The following is a 20843-nucleotide window of genomic DNA, read 5'->3' as shown; positions in this document are numbered from 1 at the left end:
TGTTCATATTAGGATTTATTACATTTGAGTACATAAACTGTGGCTAATTACTAAAACTAATCAGATTTTGATCATTTGGATGTTTGTTTATGAGTGTTAATTACCTTTAATTAAAGAATTATTTCAAAATTACAGGCCTACGTTGCATTGGTAGAACTATGACTGTACGTCAAGTTCTTTGACCAGGGTGATCATAGTTTTGCAGTCAAGGCCTCAAATTGATTCATAGATTCTGAAACTGAACCTCATACATGTATACCTAGCCTAATCAAGCCAATTAAAAAGCATTTGCATACATTACTGACAAACTTGGTTATGACTTGAGCAAATAAAAAAAAACGAGAAACAAGGCCTATTTGTCGCGATGGATTGAATGCAAGTGATGATATGGATGAGGGGGTGTCAGAGGACTCTGCAGATCAAACAGAAACAGATTCAAATGTGACACAGGTTATACCGGTTTGATTGTTAAGGACCTAGCTGTCACTGAAATTCAACCATCATCTGATGCTATATTCCTATTTCTTGCTTCATGTCATATCAGATGGCGTGGTTCCTCTTGAAAACAATTATATGCAGTCAGATTATGGTCATAATTAATATGTATAGCACTCAGGTACAAAGGTTGTTAAAGGAAAAAGGAAGGTTTGCTAAGGAAGAGAGCAAGGAGAGAAGGCCATTGTACCACAGCAGAAGTGTGTTTTAAAATATTGTGGTATCAGTCTTTAACAAAGCAAAGAAAAAAAGAGGACCATGAAGATATGTGTACAAGTGCATTATAAATCTGGATAATGAACATGACAATCATTACTGCTTGCTTGTTAACCACCTGTTTCAGTACAAAAAATGTAAGTTTTGTTTTTAGCAATGCTTTGAATTGTTTTGTATAGTTAGTATATAACTCTTCTGTAAAGTTGTTAGCAAATTTGTACAAACAATGGAGAATTTTCACTGAAGTCGACGCATTTGTATACAACGAGATAACGCAGTTTAATACAAGGTATTAATACTTATTTTAGTAGGTTTGCTGCTTCTGTATGCCTTATCAAATTGAATTAGACCATTTAATACATGTCTGGTGTCCTCAAGGGTGAGTTACAGTAAGAACATGACAAGGTAAAATTTTCTGTTAAAAAAATGAAATCTGTTGGGTCATTTTTCTAGCCAGTATAAAATATGGTAAACATTGCCGAGGTATAGAAAGTTATATATGCTTGGAAAGCTCTGACTGTGAGGAATTCAAATCTGCAATAATTAATCTTGTAGGGTATGCAGCATTTCTTCAAAAAAATTTTTTCCAATAGTATTTTTTTTCATGAATTTTGGAGGTTCTCAAATTCATAACCTTTTAGGGGTACATCCTATGTTAATTTTAAGTGCATTTTTGAACTCCTCAGGCAATTTGCTCCCAGAAAATGTATACTTTTGTGGGGTTAATGCATAGTTTGAAAAAGTTATAGCCATTGAAACGAAAATACACGCAATTTGCGCAAACTTAAAGTGTGTCACACGAAATGGGCCCAACTTAAAACGCATGGCCACTTAGAGCGGGAAAATTATTTAAATTTTATGATCTCATGTGACTTAAAACGGGAACATTACACAATCTGATTGGCTTTTTTTGACATGTGCCTAAACAGCGGGAAAATTATTTAGATTTTAAACATCACATGATGTCATGCAACTTGGAGCGGAAAATTAAACAATCCGATTCACTTTTTGACATATGATTAAAAAGCGGAAAATTATTAAGATTTTAAACATCACATGACGCCATGTTGACATAGAGCGGAAAATTAAAAAATCTGATTGGCTTTTTTTTGTCATTTAACAAAACAGCGGGGAAATTATTTAAATTTGATGATGTCATGTGACTAAGAGCGGGAAAATTATTTAGATTTCAAACGTCACATGATGTTATGCAACATAGAGCGGGAAAATTAAACAATCTGATTCGCTTTTTTTGACATATGACTAAAAAGAGGGAAAATTATTCAAATTTTCAAGCAACAGAAGGGTATAAAAAGGCCAACATTCTGTACCTCTTCCCTTTCTTCATTGAGAGACCACACGGTTAAGAGCTATCTTTTCCACGTCTTGTTTGATCAGTTTTGTTTGAACAGTGTTTGAAGTGAAAAGTTCACCCTACAAAATAGTGGAATATCCAAAGATATGTCTAGGAGAAGGCTATTATCACTGCAGGCTGACCTGAGAGCTGCAGAGGGTGATACTTTCATGCAGGATATGGCAAGAGGAAGACATAAAGCTAGTGGTGGAGGAGGTAATAGAAGAGGAGATGGAGCCGGAGGTAGTCGTGATAACGGAGGAAGAGGAGGAGGATTAAATCTGAATGAGTACGTTGAGGCATTGAAGAAGGACAAGCATGTTACTCAACCTGACCAAGAATATTTGGACGCGATATCCACTTCATCAGATCAATATGAGTACGACTCTAAGTACAGCAGTGATGATGGTGAGTGTGGCCAAAATTTATTGCCTACTGAGATAAAAACATTTACTGAATTTTTAGACACAAAAGATTATATTTTCAGATACAATAATAGTTGAATTTGAATCTTCTATAAGACATGAAAGGATCATAAAATGTTACCACTATATGGAAATATTTGTGCAATTGATATATTTTTGTTACATGTTAATAACCAAACAACTATTTTGCCCAAGATTTCCTACCCCACTCCCTCCCTTTCCATCTGAAGTAAGTTTGATCCTAGGACCATTGGACTTTGAACCAATTGTTTACCAATTAGCAAGTTCAGTCATCCAGTAACTATTTTGCCTAAGATTTCCTATTACCTCACTCCCCTCCCTTTCTATCTAAAGTAAGTTTGATCCTAGGACCATTGGACTTTGAACCAATTGTTTACCAATTAGCAAGTTCAGTCATCCAGTTGTTTACACATCCCTGTTTACACCAAGTAAACTACTGTGAGATTCAAGCATGAACAAATTGTAAAATGTAAACTTTTATTTTTTAGCAATCATAAGTTTTTGTTTGCAACTGAATGGACATGAATTTTAAAATATAGTATGTACATGTAGTAACATTATACCAAATGGTAATAATTATAAAAAAAATTGTAAAATATGTTGGCAAATCTGAATATTTGCTAATGTTACTTATTCTATCACACTCAGGTGGTGTTGCTGCTGGAGATGATGATGGTGCTGATATGGATGTGTCTGATGGCAATGGTGGTGGTAATGACCCTGGTAATGACCCTGGCAATGATCACAACGATGACGATGATGATGACGATGATGATGACGATGATGACCCCAATGGTGACGAACCTGGCAATGACGATGATGATCCTGACGATGATGACCCCAACGGTGACGATGATGGTAGTGAACCTGATCCCAGTGATGATGATGACGACAATGACGATGATGATGATGACCCCAGTGGCAGTGATGATGGTGGGTTCAGTGTTTATATCTTAGACAAAAAATGAGATTTCCCAGAGGCCTATATATATACTACACGTACTCAAAACTTTATATTTGTTGGCACATTTTAACCTTCTCCTGAAGTCAAAGTCAAAGTCTTTTTAAAAACTGTTTTAAACAAATTAGATGGTCAGTCAAGTCAACCAATTGTTTACAAATATCATTTTGAGGGAAAACTTCTAAGCTTCAGAATGAAAACAGTAAATAGATGCATTTCACTTGTCACTTGTATTCAAGCCGTCAGCCCAGATAGCGAAAGCTAAAGTAGTGAGTACTTTTTCAATGGATTTGTCAAGCAAAAATGTTTGACTTATTCAGAATGAAAACATAGAAATTTGAAGTAGCTTCAATATGTAACTGAATGTTCCCAAATTTATTGTTTTGTATCAAACACAGGTAGTAGTAGTGATGAGGATCTGGGTCTGGAGACAGTAGTACCAACCCATCAGATGCCAGTGAAGGCGAAGGTGACGGTGAAGATGACGGTGAAGATGACGTGGGGTCTGAATTTGAAGATGAAGAGAGGGAGAGTTCAGATAGTTCGGATGAGGAGATGGTGTTGCCACCTCAACGCCGGCGACAAAGACCTATCCGCACTTGGACGCTTGGCCGCTTGAAGACGACCTCTCATCGTACTCGGACTCCGACCATGACGAGGTGCCCGACCGGCATGGATGGAAGAAGCGTGGCAAGCCGCACTGGTTCGCCAATTTGAGGGAGCTGGGAATGGGCCCACCTACAATGCAACAGGCATGAGCCCAATGGATCATTTTTTGAAATTTTTTCCATTGGCCATAATGCAGTCAATAGTCAACTGGACCAACCAGGCCCTCAGAAGTGCCAATGAACCAAGGACAACGTTGGCAGAGATTAGAGCTTTCTTCGGAATCACACTAATGATGGGGCTCGTACCACTCAAGAGCCTTTATGACTATTGGTCTACAAGACGGGGGCTCAGAAATGAACTGATCTCTATAGTGATGACCCGGAAGCGGTACCTTCGCCTCTCCAAGTTTCTCACATGTAGGAATCCAGACGAAGATGCTGACAATTGGGCGAGGGTAACTCCTGAAGACAAGCAACATTACTTCCACCATACCAAGCGACACCCTCTATATAAAGTGCTGCCCGTCTGGGAAGAGGTTCTGAAACGTTGTGGGGACAACTTTAACCTGGGTAGAAACATCGCCATTGATGAAGCCATGATTCGATACAAAGGCTTCAAAGCATTCGTCAAAAAGTTCTTTATGCCAAGTAAACCAATCCGTGCGGGTTTCAAGGTGTACGCTCTCTGCGACTCTGCAACACATTACATGGCAAACTTCAACGTTCATCCCAGATATACCACCACAGTGTATAAAATCAGTAAAGACCTGATACGTCCAGTGTATAACAAATGTCACCATGTTTTTATGGACTCGTACTACACAGGTGTTAATCTGGCAAAGAAGTTGCTGCAGAGACGGACCTATATGACGGGCGCTATTATGAAGACCAGGAAAGGACTCCCGACGCAGTTTAACCTCGGCGACAAGAAGAACGGTTCTAGACGCAGAGCGGTGCACATGCGAAATTTCAAAAGACGCGTCGTGGCACAATGTATTTCAGGAAACAACACCACCTGTCCTACACCATGTGGAACGACAGCCGGCCAATGCACGTCTTATCGACTGGTCACCAAGCATGGCGAAACCGTCAAGAGGACTTCGTCCTGAGGACCTTCTCCTTGGATGGCATCCTTCCAAAGGAGAAGCACCAGGTTGCCGCTCCGAAGCAGGTGCTAGATTACATTGCCAACATGGGTGGAGTCGACCACAACGACCAGCTCCGTGCATATCATACGTGCAGCCGGAAGTCCAACATCTGGTGGAAGCAACTGGTCTATTTCCTGCTCGACATCTGCAGAGTGAATTCTTACATCTGTCACTCGTATGGACGGAGGAAAGCTATGCGGCAGCAAGACTTCATCCACGATGTCGTTGAAGGTCTCATAGACGGCTACGCCTACGGTCAAGACCATACCAGAAGGCACTACAGCAGCCGGCAAAATATGAGGGCGAGACCAGTGCCTGCGCACAACGGACCAATCCACCGCCTGGAGTTGCTGAAGGGCAAGAAGGAATGGGGCATTTCTTGCGTCGCTTGCAAAGGCGGCAGGAAGGGTCTGCGCTGGACGTCGTGGCAAACCAATAGTCACCAAGTGGGGATGCCGAGCGTGCGGGGCCCATTTCTGTCGTCTGAGCAAGAATCCGGAATGCTTTGCCAGCTACCACGGTGCGAGACGTCCTAATGCTGCCAACTAGATCCGTGCACCCACCCAGATGGACCTGCTTCAGATGGATCTTCAACCGGGCCCGCCTACTTCCACGGGCCCGTTACTTAAAACCACCACCCCACCAGTTTGATGGGTCTTGGCCCATGTTACGATCGATGCCAGACCCAATTGATAACTGGACCAATTTTGGCAATGGCGATGACTGACTGGTCTGAGCCACAATTTTTTTTTTTTTTTTTTTTGATATGTGAAAAGATGAAATATTTTATAAATTTTAGGGGGATATGTGAAAAATTAAAATATTTTATATGTAAAAATATTGCAAAGAAATAGCTTGTAGGTTTTACACAGCCGATTCTTAATTTTTAGGCCATGGAAGTATGGGGTGGTTGCTTTTCAGCCTATTCTGTTTTATTTTTTAGATTATATTTTCCAGCTTTTGAGCTGAACAAGCATTTCTTTGCATCATCAAAAAAATGGCAAGGATGAGATATACCGGAATGACAGAGTGGTTTGGCCAATGTCTATGATCGATGCCAAACCCAGATATAGTCACCGAGTAACTCTGAGCCATTTTTAAAATTCAGAAACATGTTGCCTGGCTTTTCAGCGAAATCAAATTTCTTTGGTATGAAATTTTTGCATGGCTTTTCAGCCTTGGTTTTTCTAATATAAATTTATGCAATTTTAGGGAGCTTTATGCCTATGGTTTTTCAGCCTAACGGCATGAGATACTTGCATCTGTGGCTTTTCAGCCTCGATGTACATGTATCTTGAATGTCTAAATTATAAATGTTTGTGCAAAAGTGAAGCCTGGCTTTTCAGCCAACCTAGGCTATAAATTCATAGTGATGTTCCCTATTCAAATTACTTTGACTTATGGCAATATTGTTTCTGAATGGGGGGGTGGGTGGGGATGGCAATGATGATAGGAAATTTCCCCACCTTGCAAGCTATACAGCGCTAGTCTGCTTGCATTGTAAATATCTGAGCCATCACTTCAACAACAAAAATGCTATGGTCCTACATACACTCAACCCCAAACTAAATCAATGTTACAGTCCTACATATTCAATGATCCCAAACAAAATGTACGCCTATGTTCATGACAATAAAATACAGGGCTATTGCTATATTCAAAACAAATAAATAGCTAAAAAATAAAATAATGGCCTTTATTCATAACAAACTAATAAAATTTGTGGTTAAAGTACTCCTGTCACAACACTCTCATGCTGAGCCCAAAATAATTAACAAAATGAGTTACAGATAAATAAAACAAAGAGCATGACTTTTGTTTTGGTCAATAGTATAATAGATAATGAAACTAAAACTAAAATGTGAAGTCTATAGTTGATTTGTAGTTGTCAGTGACCACTAGGATTGGTTAATGATTATGTCAGTCTCTGCCCTTTTGCTGCAGCTTAACAGCAAGATATTATGGTACATGATTGAAATACCACAAAACACCACACTTGAAAATAAGATTGAAAAGATCGATAGGCTTTAAAATTTTTAATTACCACAGCTAATTTGTTACAACATATATAAAAAACCAAATACCACCTATTTTTTACAAAGTGAGATTTTGTGAGATTTAGTTTTTGAGAGATTTAAAAAAAAATGAGATTTAGTGAGATTCAGTTATGACTTTACTTTTGTGCATTTTTTTTAGTGAGATTTTGTGAGAATTAGTTTTGTATGAATTAAAGTTTTAGTGAGATTTAGTGAGATTCAGTTAACATGTTTAAAATCAGTACAAATAAGATTTTGTGAGATTTGGTTAATAACATGCATTAATAAATTACATGTTATTTCAACATACACTCCACATCTCACAAAATCTCATTCCACTTTTTTAATGAGATTTAGTGAGATTTAGTTATTAACAGGCTTTGCAGATGGACATTTAGTGAGATTTTGTGAGACTTGGTTATTTACCAGGGTTTTTCCCCTTGTGTTCAGTTAGGCATATGTGCACAATAATAAGCCCTTTTGCATTATTTCAGAAAATTGCGACTGCGCATGCTCGATGCTCAGACATCGTCACACAGTTCTTCAACGAGAGATAAACACGAGGCTATAGTCTGTCCACATAGAAGTACAAAGTAAATAGACCTCGGAAACCCGAGGTATGAGAATAATCATTTCAATGCAATGCTTCTTTGGAGCGCCAACTGCTTCGCGATTTGTACTTGCCGAGCGCATCACGCTCTTTTACGCGTCACATTCGCGTATGACGCAAAGCATCGACCCCCGATGCCACAGATTTGGTTTGTACTTCAGGTGGACAGACTGTACAGTGCGTAAACTTGCAATGGTGGTGAATTTTGCACTTCCTTCAAAAACATATTTTTGTAAAACATATTTTATTTATTCCTACAATGATTATGTTAATATTTCCTGTGAAATACAAATAGTGTGAAGAAATGAAGACCAAACAGTCAGCGAAATTCTAGTACGAAACGTTTTTATGCAAACGTCAAAGTTCACCCCATTGAAAATGTACAGTAGCCATCGTGTTCATCTCCAAATATTACCCATGATCCCGCCCATGATCAGGGCTGTCAACTTTTTGGAATTGCTTGACGTGAGACAGAGCCGTACCAGGATTTATCGACTACAATGTTCTTTTTGACCCAGCCATGATTATTTGAGCCATGGCGCTTGAGAATCTGAAAAGCAGGGGGGGTAGGGACAACAAATTATTTTGACGATGCGTGAGATTTTAATCATTTTCCAGCATTTTGCGTGAGATTTACTACCTAGGTCAGGAGATTATACTACCTTGGCGTGAGACCGTGAGAAAGTGACCCAATGTGTCATTATGTGTGAGACTCACAGCCAATGCGTGAGAGTTGACAGCCCTGCCCATGATGCACCATGATCTGGAATTGCATGATTGCGAAAGGGCTTTATTAAAGGAGTATTTCGTGATCCTAGCATCCTCTTTTTATGACATTTTTTAGTTTTTATTCTCGAAAAAAGCTTATTTCCAAAATTTCAGTTGATTCCGATTTTATGTAACTTACGAGTTATGCATGATTATAATTATGTAGTACGAGGAACCCATACCGTAGTAGCTCTGCACAACGGTATAGGACGAAGTGTATATATACAAAAAGCTAGTGCAACGCAATTGCATGGTTTCAATTAGAGTTTGCACTAAACAATACAAGGCTCCTGTAGCTTAAATAGTTGAATGTTTGTCATAATATTAATTACACAGCTTCTTGTACTTCTTACCTAAACTTCTATGCTTGAAATTGTAATAAATACTCCATTATTTTATCCTGAATAAATAAAAACTCATTAGCACATGATCCAAGTCGGCGCACCAAAACTGAGATGGCACTTCAGTGCAAACTTAGATAGGGCATCACCAATTACGAAAATGTCACACCGATAAATGATGTGTGTGTTTGCCCGTTTTTCTAAGTTTGCGTTGCGAACTAGATAATATATGTATTCACTGCTCCATAGACAATGTGTTGTAATTTCGTTCTGGTGTAGACTCGCTTGCCAGTCCTATATACGCCGTACCTATGTATATTGAGGACTGGCTTACGCCATTTTGGATGTCAATGGGAAATACACACTTAACGATTTGCGCCAGTTAGAAACTTGAAAAAAAATCTTTAAAATTTCATCAATGTAGGGCCTATATAAAAGTGGTACCAACCGTGTTGTGCTTGCTAATTTAAGACTCGGTTGAAACAAAATTAAGGATCGAAAGCATTTTAGTGTCCAAAAGGCAAAATTATCGTCAAAGTTCTGCGAAATCGGCACCCTTGAAGGGTTCAGAATTGAATCGAACGAAAATATCCGATCTTTGCGATCAAAAACACAAAATTACAACTTTAAACATACTATTGGCAAAAGACATTATTACCAAACAATACAGAATAGAAAATTTGACATCATTTTCTCAAAATATTGAAAAAATTTGCTCACTAGACATCGAAAAAGTACGCAATCCAATTCCCGTTCAAACGCGTGGGAAACTGAAAGTGCGATAATCGTGACTATATTCTGGTGCACCAGAACGAAATTCAAATTTCACGATATTTTTGCTAAACGAATTAATCTGCAAGAAATATTTGGTACATAAACATTATGTAGCCTGAGGTATCCAGTGGTGTAAAAATCGCAACTTTTTTTGGGAAAAGTGGGGGGATGAGGCTGTGGATCACTATACTAGCAGTACGCTTAAATTTGTAATTTAAAAATCTGAATTCATATGCGTATATAGGACTGGCAAGCGAGTCTTCTCATACATATGAGGGAGGCACTAATACAGAAGAAGAAGAAGAAATAGATACAAACCTGATTTCCAAGGATCGACGGAACAATGGGCTGCAATTTGCCAACGTTGAACGTGCATGCACTCGTCGAGATCGACAACGATGAGTGACGCTCAGTGACGACGTTATTTTTTTGCGTTTGGCAAACCTCCGAAATGAACCAGTCCCAGACAACCAGTGTACACATTTATACAGAGATTATTAGTCTGCAATTTGCGTTCCTTCACATAATATTTGCCAGAAAATAGAAGAAACACAGATCCATGTGTTAGTTACCGAGATGCGAGAGTACTGTAGCAGTGCCGCACCGGAACCGGAACTGACTTGACCAGACTTGACCCGGAAGAGTGCACACCACTAAATAATCGTCTCATTGAAATACACGTGAAAGTAAAGAAAGTAAGTTTGTTTTCTACCTCATGTCCCGGGGGGTGGGCACTCCCATATATTGACATAGGCCTACATCATGTGCCCATGAAATGACCCCGTTATTTTTGGCAAATCCTACACCCGTACCCAATCCCGGACCCAATGACCCCGTTTTTTTTCAGTAGCCTAAAAAATACACTGAGTGACCCCCTTTTTGAACACGATATCTTTGCAAAACGAATTAATCTGCAAGAAATATTTTGTACATAAACATTATGTAGCCAGAGGTTTCCAGTGATATAAAAATCTCAACTTTTTTTGAGAAAAGTGGGGGATGAGGCTGTGGATCACGAAATGCCCCTTTAAAGCCATATTATAACATTTGCTGAGGAGGACGCCCTCACTGAATTTTTTTAATTCATTTTTTTACACGATTAAATTGTACTTTATTAAACCAATATAGCCTGCAAAAATCAAGACTCTATAATTAAAGACCGAATTAAAAAGACTAGTTTGCGTCTGACGTCAGGGCAAAGGCGCGACGTGATTGGTTACTGACCTGCGCAGTACGGCATTTTTGGTCTGGTTGACAGGACGTCATACGCAAACTAGTCTTTTCAATTCGGTCTTCAATTATAGGTGCTGTAGTTTTGTCAAAATCAGAGATTTTGAATAAAAGGCTGATTCAGCCCTTTATTATTACGATGGAATTGTTAGTCGAACGCATACACGATGTTCATAACACACAGTACTACGCGGCGTGCGCGACGGTGATATACACAACAAAGGGTCGTACCACAACATGACCGAAGGAGTGGTAGGTATTGGCGACATGTGCGCTGGTAGTAAATTCCAATTTTCTTTGCTTTGAAGTAGTTGTTCGGCTTAAAAATAAAAGGGATATATCTGACAGTAAAAGCTAACATTTTATGGCAAAGAAATGCTAATCTATTTTGTTTGAAAATGTTATAATATTGCTTTAACTTAAAAATATACTTAAATTGTATGATATATTATAAGACAACTAGGCCCTATTTGTATCTTAATGAAAGTGAAAAGGTGAAAGCCAATGTGAGTCCTGGGGGGGCACTCCAACTTTGGAGATGCGGACGCATACATGTATGTAGGGCTGTTAAGACCCCCTTTTTGGGCGAAAAATGCAAAGCATTTTTCGTCCTTATTGCGATGGGTTTTGGCATACTTATTTCCTCACAGCGTTGCAGAATAAAAATAAAATAATCGTGCTGTCTATGTGATCAGGAAACTACAGAGGCGATAGTGTACATTTAAATTTGTCATTACTACTTCATGTTGATATTCAAACAGTGCTATAAAGTTGTCTTACCAAGGAATGTGTTTGTATTAAAAGAAATAATTGTTTTACAACTTGGATGAACTAGAATTACTTTTATGCAAATCCGAAAATTGCAACAGATATTTTTCATTGCTTTAAGATTTAGCGGTATTGCCAGATTGTACGTACAGTTGGGCTACATTAATAGCCTCATTATAGTTTTATTGATACTGGCAAAATACTTGCCTGTATGTGCTTGTTGTTCTGCTTTTAATGATACTTTAAGCACACAGTCAATTAATTTATGTCAACATGACCTTTTCATGAGGCTGTGTTTATATAACTGAATTCATTTATACAAACACAACCTTCAGTAAATTAAAGAGAGAACTTAAGGGATTTGGAATGGGCGTTTCGATAGTATTTTTTGTGGGACATGAGAGCACATCAGACATTATGGAATTGCATTTCTAATACGAAGAATGTCTTTCTGATATCAAATAATTTTCATTTTTTGAAAATCACGATGTAATAGGCCTACAAATTTTATGACAAATTATTAAAATTTGATATTTTTCATATTTTGATATATAACAGTCTTCAAGTAAATTTTATAAATCTAATGACATATTCTTAAAGTGTATGTAGCTGCGAGGAAAAGCCGATCAATTGACAAATTTTGACCTTTCATATTGAAAATATGGACTTTTTTCCCAAAATTACCTAATTTTTTTTGTGTTTTGGGAAAAAGATCCATATCTTCAATACGAAAGGTCAAAATGTTCAATTTTTCGTCGGCTTTTTCATCCCACCTACATACACTTTAAGTAAAAATCATCATTTGCGAATTTCAAAAAATCAAAATTATTTTATATCAAAAGGAAATTCTTCGTATTCAGAATGCAATTCAACATGTCTGATGTGCTCTAATGTCCCACAATAAATACTGTCCGAACGTTCATACACCATCCCTTAAATGGGGAAACTTAGGCAGGCGATAAAGAGAAAATATATTTACTTTACCACTTATGGATCCTGTCAATTGAGACTTAATGTCTGTTAAGTGAGGGCTGTTATTTGAACAGTTATGGGATTACTTACGTTTATGAACATAGAGGATGTTACGCTTATGAACATGATTTTCAACATTGTTAAGGGGGTACTACACCCCTGTTGTGCCTATTTTTGCATTTTTCTCAAAAATTGTAGCACATTGGTAACAAGTAAGATATGTATATTATAGGGCAAGGACTACAACTACTGTACTGAAAATTCAGCAACTCAAAGCAAGTAGTTATTGATTTATTGATCAAATATTGGTTTTCCCTCATTTTTGACTGTTACTCCACAACTGTTGTCTGTTCTGTGCTGAAATAAAATTTCCAGTGCAGTAGTTGTAGTCATTGCCCCTATAATATACATATCTTACTTGTCCCCAATGCGCTATAATTTTGAGAAAAATGCAAAATGGGCACAAAATTGGGCAGGGTGTAGTACCCCTTAACAATATTGCTAGTATGTCAACAAATGAAAGTTCTGTAATTTGTTGAAATTCTTTAATACTAAATTATTTTGAATGTCATCAAATTGTTAATCTCTAGTCACATTTTCGATGTATTAACAACTAGCTATGTAGCAAAGACGTTAACTTCATGTACAAAACATTAACGCTCTTATTTTGTAAACATTGTATACCCATAGGCTACATTAATCAACAATAAATGTTCTGTATTATTGTTCCTTATTCGTTTGTAAACACTTTATTTCATAAACATAGGATACCCAAAGCTACTTATTATGCTAACAATGAACGTTCATTGACTGTTAGGCTAAGTAAACGTTACAGGATAATATGTATTCAAATTCTGCCTCAAGGTTCCTGCTTAAATTGTGTTCAAGAATCAACTAAGATTTATATGGCCCACCTTTTGCCAGTAAATAGGCTGTCATGAATTATCCAGTGTATTTTTATTATACGTGCCCGGTCTTATCACTTGGTACACAATAGCTCACCAATCTGAAAGCCTGTTTTAATCACAATGGTCAGAATTAAATAGCCAAAATGATTAGACAAATAGGCTACACTGTCCATACACTGAGTACAGTCTCTAGGCAAAATCATAGGCTAAGTACTCATTATGATCGATGCGAATTATAGAAACAGTTCAAACAAATAACTACACCTTTATCTTGACACTTCCTCATTTGTTCGCCCTGTTCCTTTTTAAAGGAATTTTTATTCAGCATCGCTGTCACCCAATTCCGGCCCAACGAACACATGCCCCGGGCACATGCCCTGTCACTCACCAACAAAGACCCCCTATTTTTCCACTTGATCTGTCACCCAAAGACCCTTACAGGTTCAATTTGAACAGCAACTTTTATTTATCACTGATTTTGTTACTTATTTTGAAAAAACAAAGCAAATTGAAGCCATTTAGAACTGGAAATTCGATTTTCGAGGCTTCTGTCACCCAAAGATTCCATTTAAAAAAATGTCAGGTTCTCATCCAATGACCCCATATTTTTTACATTTTGCTCTCACCGAATGCCAAAAATCACCTATATCCATTTCAAATTGAAGTGCCCCCCCCCTCCAGGATGTGAGTTGTTTTGAAAGAGTGATTGAAAAAGTTTTTCTGAAACATGAATTTATAAAAAAAAGATGATTGAGGCGCGCGGAGTGATATGGTGGTGTGCGCCCTAAATTAATTGGAAGACGGGCTGTTTGTAATTATCTGGCCTGTTGCGTTGAATTTTCCGTAAGAAAAATTTGTTTTTTCTCTTCTCCATTCCAATAGTTTCTGACAAATATCACGTGCAAGAACACATCTTATACTGCAATCTGTACACTGGTTTTTTCTAGAGGCCTGACGAGCAACAAAAACACATGCATGTAGTGTCATCAAGCTCGAGTGCACGTCAATTTTGCATGATTGGAAACAGGCTCACACAGTCGCACACAACAGGCCCGGGGGGGCCACTCAAATATAATGATGTAAGCATGCGTGACCAAAAAAACGCGTGAAAAGGGGTGTTTTTTCTTGGTTGGGCACGTTACGCGCGTGACGCGTTAAGGGGGTAAAAAACGGTGATTTTCATGAAAAGGGGTAGTTTTAAAATCGTTTGTAACGCATTTAGGGTACCATTTTAATCCGCTTTTTAAATCTGCTGAAACTCTGATTCCGAAAAAAGTTTATTCCAGTGCCGGAATTCCCCGTTCGTATGTTAAATGTTCACAGCATGCTCCAAACCTGAAGTGTCACTATGTTATGCAAATATATTTCATGACGTATTACATGTGATTTAACCATGGCCTCGTACTTCTATGTAAAATACCGTTTAGATAAAAAAAAAAACGTGCATATTAATTATAATTAATGACGTCATATAAAATTATGATGTTATATAGTTCAGTGGACAAACGGGGAGACGAAAATCCGGGACGAAAATATCATGTATTTCAAAAAGATTTTCAGGACCTATTATAGATTCCTCACATTATTTAGTACTCCTGCTGGTAGATTTGTGAGTTCCCCTCTGGATTACATTAGGAAATTATATTTGCAGTAGAAAGCATGAAAAGGGCACACGATACAGGGACACGATATTCAACTTTAGGTGCCGAATTCGGAACCAACTACGATGTGAATACTGCTTATAAACGTTGCCTCTGGATAAATTACGCTGTATATTGGTATTTTATATTCTCACAAAACTACTTTACGAGAATCCAATCAGATTCATGTAACAAGCTACGAATCTGAAGACCTCATATGGTAGGCCTAGTCTGAATTCATTGTGTCAGTATTTATATTTTGGTAGACTTTAGTGTTCAATGACAAGTTTGTAGGCTTACAAAAAATTGTTCAATTTATCAAAATCCATCAAAACTTGTAAAGTGGGTCAAATTTAGACAAAAACTTGTTTAGCGGGTCAAATTTAGACAAAACTTGTTTAGGGGATCAAAATTAGACAAAAACTTGTTTAGGGGGTCAAAATTAGACAAAAACTTGTTTAGGGGGTCAAATTTTTGAGAAAGTGCGCTAAAAACTTGCTTAGGGGGTCATTTTGCTCACAGAGGAAAACTTGTTTAGGGGGTGTTCAAAAAAATTTGGTCACGCATGCGTACACTCTCATATTTGAGTGGCCCCCCCGGGACAACAGGTAAAAAACTAAAATTAAAAAGTATAGAAAAATTACTTAATTCGTGTTATACTCTTTGCGTGGATGTGCATATCAACCCCAATTTTGAGGCAAAATCCCCCAAATTACATAAATTTCCACTTTTTATGGCAATTTTATGCAAAATTTGTCAATTTTGCCCCCTGAAATTGATTCACACTTTGCCCCCCCCCCATGCCCCCCCAAACAGTTACTGGTGCCGCCACTGCCACTGTTATACTAAAATGCAGTAAACCTTTGACGAGTGCGTATTGTAAGGATACATCGCGTATTTACTGCGTTGCACGCACTTGTCTCTGATTGGCTGCTAAGGCGATATGTTGTTGCTGAGTGGAAATTTAAGAATGAACTGTGCGCCGTACGCGTTGTTAGCGCCGAATTTGCAACATCACGGTAGTCGTGTCTCGTCAAAGGTTTGCTGCATTTGACTATAGTCACGGAGTAACAAGCATAGGTGAATGTTCCACGATGAACACAACTTCACAAAGTAGGTATACCATTCAGCAAATTAAACAGCGCACATCGTCATCATCCCTATATCTTCGTGTTAAAAATTGCTGTGATAGTAGGCCTACAGTGAATCCTCTCGTTTTTGTCTCGCTTGATAAGGCAGGAGACTATATCACTTTTCCGTATGTGTGTAGGGGTGTGTATGTATGTGTGTCCGTCCGGAGCTGTATCTGGGGAACCGTAAGACTTACGGCGACGCTACTTGGTGGGAGGAAGGGTATCCAAGTTTGCTCGGGGAAAAATATGCAAATTAACATAGCTAATTTGCATAATTTATGCGCAAATCAGCGCAAATTGATTGCGGAGTTTGTGGACAGACTATCTCAAGATCCGTCGGGCGCATGGTAACGAAATCTGGTGGCAGCTATGATACACATCTGCTGATCACCTGATTAGTTTTTCGGCGAAAAGTATGCGCATTTAGTTGTTAATTTGCATAATTTATGCGGAACGATTCTACAAATATGGTTGGAAATCTGAAGAAATCCGCCTTGTGGAGCTGTATCTGGGGGATTCGTAAGATCCCTAAGCCCTATGATGATGAAACGTGGTAGGGGGTAGTATGACCAGAGGATCTCAACCTGATTCGATTAGTACTACCTGGTATCGGTAGTGTAGGGTATCAAACTTCGAAAGCTTTAGCTGAGATTCTCGCACCAATTGTAGGGCAGACGGAGCACCACGTCACAATTCAAAATCGTTGGCCGAAGAGATTAGTGGTACATGTACATGTATATATATTGACGATGGAGACATTTTTAATTCTCATGATGTTGTATCATTATTCACAAACATACCCATAGACCAAGCGATAGCAGTCATCAAAACTAAGCTCATCAAAGATACATATACTTCATTACCCACATGCACAAAACTCACCGCAGAAGATATTATGGAACTTCTTGAGTTTATACTGACTACAACATATTTTTATTTCCGTGGAAATATTTATCGTCAGCGGTTCGGTGCAGCAATGGGCAGTCCTGTGAGTGCAATCGTCGCCAACCTCTACATGGAATGGTTGGAAGAACAAGCCATGGCCAGTGCCCCCTTGGACTGCAAGCCAAAGCTGTGGTGCCGTTATGTGGACGATATATTGGAAATCATCAAGAAAAACTCAACTGAAAAGCTCACCGATCACCTTAACTCAGTAGACCCATCAGGAAACATAAAATTCACATACAAAGAAGAAGTGGAAGGAAAGATACCCTTCTTAGATACACTCATTGTCAGAAAACAAGATGGCTCTACAAAACTACTGGTCTATCGCAAAAAACGCACACAGACCAATACTTAAACTTCGCATCCCAACATCCATTACATCAGAAACTGGGCGTAATCCGAACACTACTTGATAGAATGCAGAACGTAGTAACTGAAGAGGAAGATAAGAAAGAGGAAGAGGAAAGAATAAAGAAAGCGTTTTAAACAAACTGTGGTTATCCGACGATAAAAGGACTCTCAGAAAAACTGCAGCGAATCTTCTGGAAACACCGTATTGCCACTGCTATGAGGCCCCATAACACGCTAAGGAACCTACTTGTCCATCCAAAAGACAAAATTGAATCCAACAAGACTTGTGAAGTTGTATATAGTGTGGACTGCAAGGGATGTGACAAAACTTATATCGGTGAAACGGGAAGAGCATTCGGAACCAGATTAAAAGAACATCAGAAAGATGCAGAGAAACTAAAGAGCAGAACTTACACCAGAGCCAAAAGGAAAGAATCTCTTACAGAACAAAACAAATCCGCCATAACAGACCATATCGCACAAGAAAACCATGTTATTAACTGGGAGGGGCAAAAATAATCGACAAAGACTCAACGGGAGACTCAAATCAGTTCACTAGAAAAATCAGTGAAGCCATGTGGATCAGGAGGAGGGCAATAAAACCATGAATCGAGACATTGGGATGTATTCTCTGGATCACGTCTACGACTCGCTGCTAAACCAATCAAGAACCTGTGGGAATGAGCAGTGGCGTAGCCAGGATTTTGGAATCGAGGGGGCACAACTTGTAAATGTACCGACGGAAATATTTTGTGATTTGTTGACCCCAAATTTTTTTGCATGGTTTGAAAAAGTGAAGAGCAAAAAAAAAAAAAAAGGGATAATAGGCGTTTAATTCACAATTTTTCATCATTTTCTTTACAATTCGCCCCTTTTTCCTGTCACCCTGAGTGAAAATTAGTCTATTGTGAACGAATTTTTTTTTTCAACAAGGCCTTCCGTCTACCGACGGCCTTACATGTACCGACGGCCATGACGAGCGGGGGGGCACCTGGCCCCCCCACTGGCTACGCCACTGGGAATGAGAATACCAAGTCACATGGCGGGAAGTGCAGTGAGCCTGGACATCTGTGATCAAGATGACATAACCGGTCATCGAAAGCTCAGAAAGTGAGTACTATTTTACTGGATTTGCCTACCAAAATCTTTCCAAAAAATTACAAGTAACATTATTAAAAAACATGATTTTCCTTCATTTTCTCTACCCAGCGATAGCACATCCGGGACACCCGATGCCTGGCTCTCAACGAATCATGCGTGCTGTTACATAGTGAGTACGGTATGTATGAACTTATTGTTTATGTTATAATTTAACTAGGAGATACTATACAAGACGGATTTTTAACAAATTGGTGACGATAATAATATTTCATAATGTTCTGCACGATTTTGTTATTTTTGTACAAATGAGTCACCCCCCCCCCCCCATTTACCTCTATCCTCCAATGTGAACGGAGAGGTTAGTACAAATTTGAGTGAAGAAGACTGATACTTCGGAATACATTGGGTTTGTTTTACAACAAAAAGCAAGATAATTATTCTTTTACGTTATGTGTGTTCGTGACACTATTTGGGGCTGGTGAATGGTGATACCCAAATAGAATGAACAAACGTGCATAAGCATTGGTAAAAGGCCGCTTGACGCTTATAAGGCCAAAAAAAATTAATTGTTGTGTTGCCCTCAACCGCCCGACCCTAAATCCTGAAAAATCAGGGTCGGCATTTTTTTTTTTTGAATGATGATTTGTACAGATTTGTTCAAAAAATCAATGTTTTTCACTTAAAATTAATATTTTATTGAAAGACTAGTCTTCAATTGATGTCTAACAGGTATCCAGAAGTCAAAATTGACAAATGTTTCCTAATTGAAGAAGCATTATTTGATATTTGAGGGGATTTTTTAAAAAGCTGAAGGTTAGAAAAAAAAAAAAAAAAAAAAAAAAAAAAGATATCCGACCGTCCGACCCAACTTTCCCATTTTCCCACTTGAGGGCAACACAACAATATTTTTTTTTTTGGCCTAATGACAAACCTTGAAAATAATGAATAATGAAATAGTTAACTCATTATGAGCTGAAAAAATGGGCTTGTCTACTGTGGTTTATCAATGGGGTGGACTTGTCCAGCTGGGAGTGAAATGCCAAAGGGGGTAAATTATTACCAGTAATTAGGCCTGGATATATATCCTTTTTCATAGAGCAAGTGGATATACATTCTCAACTTATCCTGCACTGTTGGTATCTGAAATTATTGCCAAAGCAGAAGACACAAAGAAAGAACTCTTTGTGGCCTCCTATGTAAGAAAGGCATTTGATGTCATCCACCAAAATGGCATGCTGCACAAGCTTTTCTATTCTGGCCTGGATCCACCTTTGGAATGAATGTACTGGCAGGATGCTTCAAGTGAAGTCAAGTAAGAAGGTGAATAGTCAAGACCATTCCTGTTCAGACAACTTAAGGGATTGTCTTATTAACAGACTGCTGCAAATATTCATTTAAAGCCATAAATGTACGATCTTATAATATGAAATTGGTTAATTTTTTTCAAACCTGATTTTTTTTGCATATTTGTAATGTTTACACATGTCCCAACTTGCACCTAAATGGAATCGGCCAAATTTGTTGTCTTTGTAGGTCAACAGATAGAGCACAGTTGGACATATTATCATAATTTAAAAATTATGATAATATGTCCTCCCATAGAACTGCATGTTAAATGGCCAAAATAACCAGTGGGGTTTCTTTCACTTTACCTTGTTATTTCAACTTAAAATGGACAGCAACCCTTCCCGGCAGTTATTACTAATATTATTTCAAAATTTTGAATAAAGAATATTAAAATTAAAATTTGACGCAAATCGTACATTAAGGCTTTAATTAATGACTTGCTCAAGATGCTTGAAAATTCAGGTGTCGGAGCTTCAGTTGGCAACATAAATGTTGGATCGCCAAACATGCGCAGATGATGTTGTGCAGGCTGCAGGGTCCACGACGGACTTACAATTTATGCTTCAGGTGGTTGCAGACTATGCGGCTCAGCATAGATGCATAAATGCATCACATGCATTCTTATGTACATGTATCACACACATTTTGATGATTGATGAAAATAAAATATGAATGATGAAAATATGATTGA

At 38.2% G+C, this 20843-nt stretch overlaps 3 protein-coding genes across 3 annotated transcripts in view; 2 read left to right on the top strand and 1 right to left on the bottom strand.

Moving 5' to 3' along the window:
* The window catches only part of LOC140137256 (uncharacterized), a 39969-nt gene extending 29598 nt beyond the window's left edge, over positions 1–10371 (bottom strand). The window contains exon 1 of the mRNA XM_072158903.1: positions 10076–10371. The gene's annotated coding sequence lies outside the window, so the exon portion shown is untranslated. The remainder of the gene's footprint in view (positions 1–10075) is intronic.
* A 3965-nt stretch (positions 10372–14336) lies between these two features.
* The window catches only part of LOC140137253 (uncharacterized), a 32995-nt gene continuing 26488 nt past the window's right edge, over positions 14337–20843 (top strand). The window contains exons 1-2 of the mRNA XM_072158899.1: positions 14337–14685; positions 18914–18983. The gene's annotated coding sequence lies outside the window, so the exon portion shown is untranslated. The remainder of the gene's footprint in view (positions 14686–18913; positions 18984–20843) is intronic.
* LOC140137254 (uncharacterized) lies at positions 17385–17708 on the top strand. Its single transcript, XM_072158900.1, has one exon. It carries the CDS (start codon positions 17385–17387, stop codon positions 17706–17708), a length of 324 nt encoding a protein of 107 aa, XP_072015001.1.

Source organism: Amphiura filiformis, chromosome 17, assembly GCF_039555335.1.
Source record: "Amphiura filiformis chromosome 17, Afil_fr2py, whole genome shotgun sequence".
Taxonomy (NCBI): Eukaryota; Metazoa; Echinodermata; class Ophiuroidea; order Amphilepidida; family Amphiuridae; genus Amphiura; species Amphiura filiformis.
The sequence above is the reverse complement of the archived record's forward strand: the minus strand, read 5'-3'. Positions and strand labels throughout refer to the sequence as shown.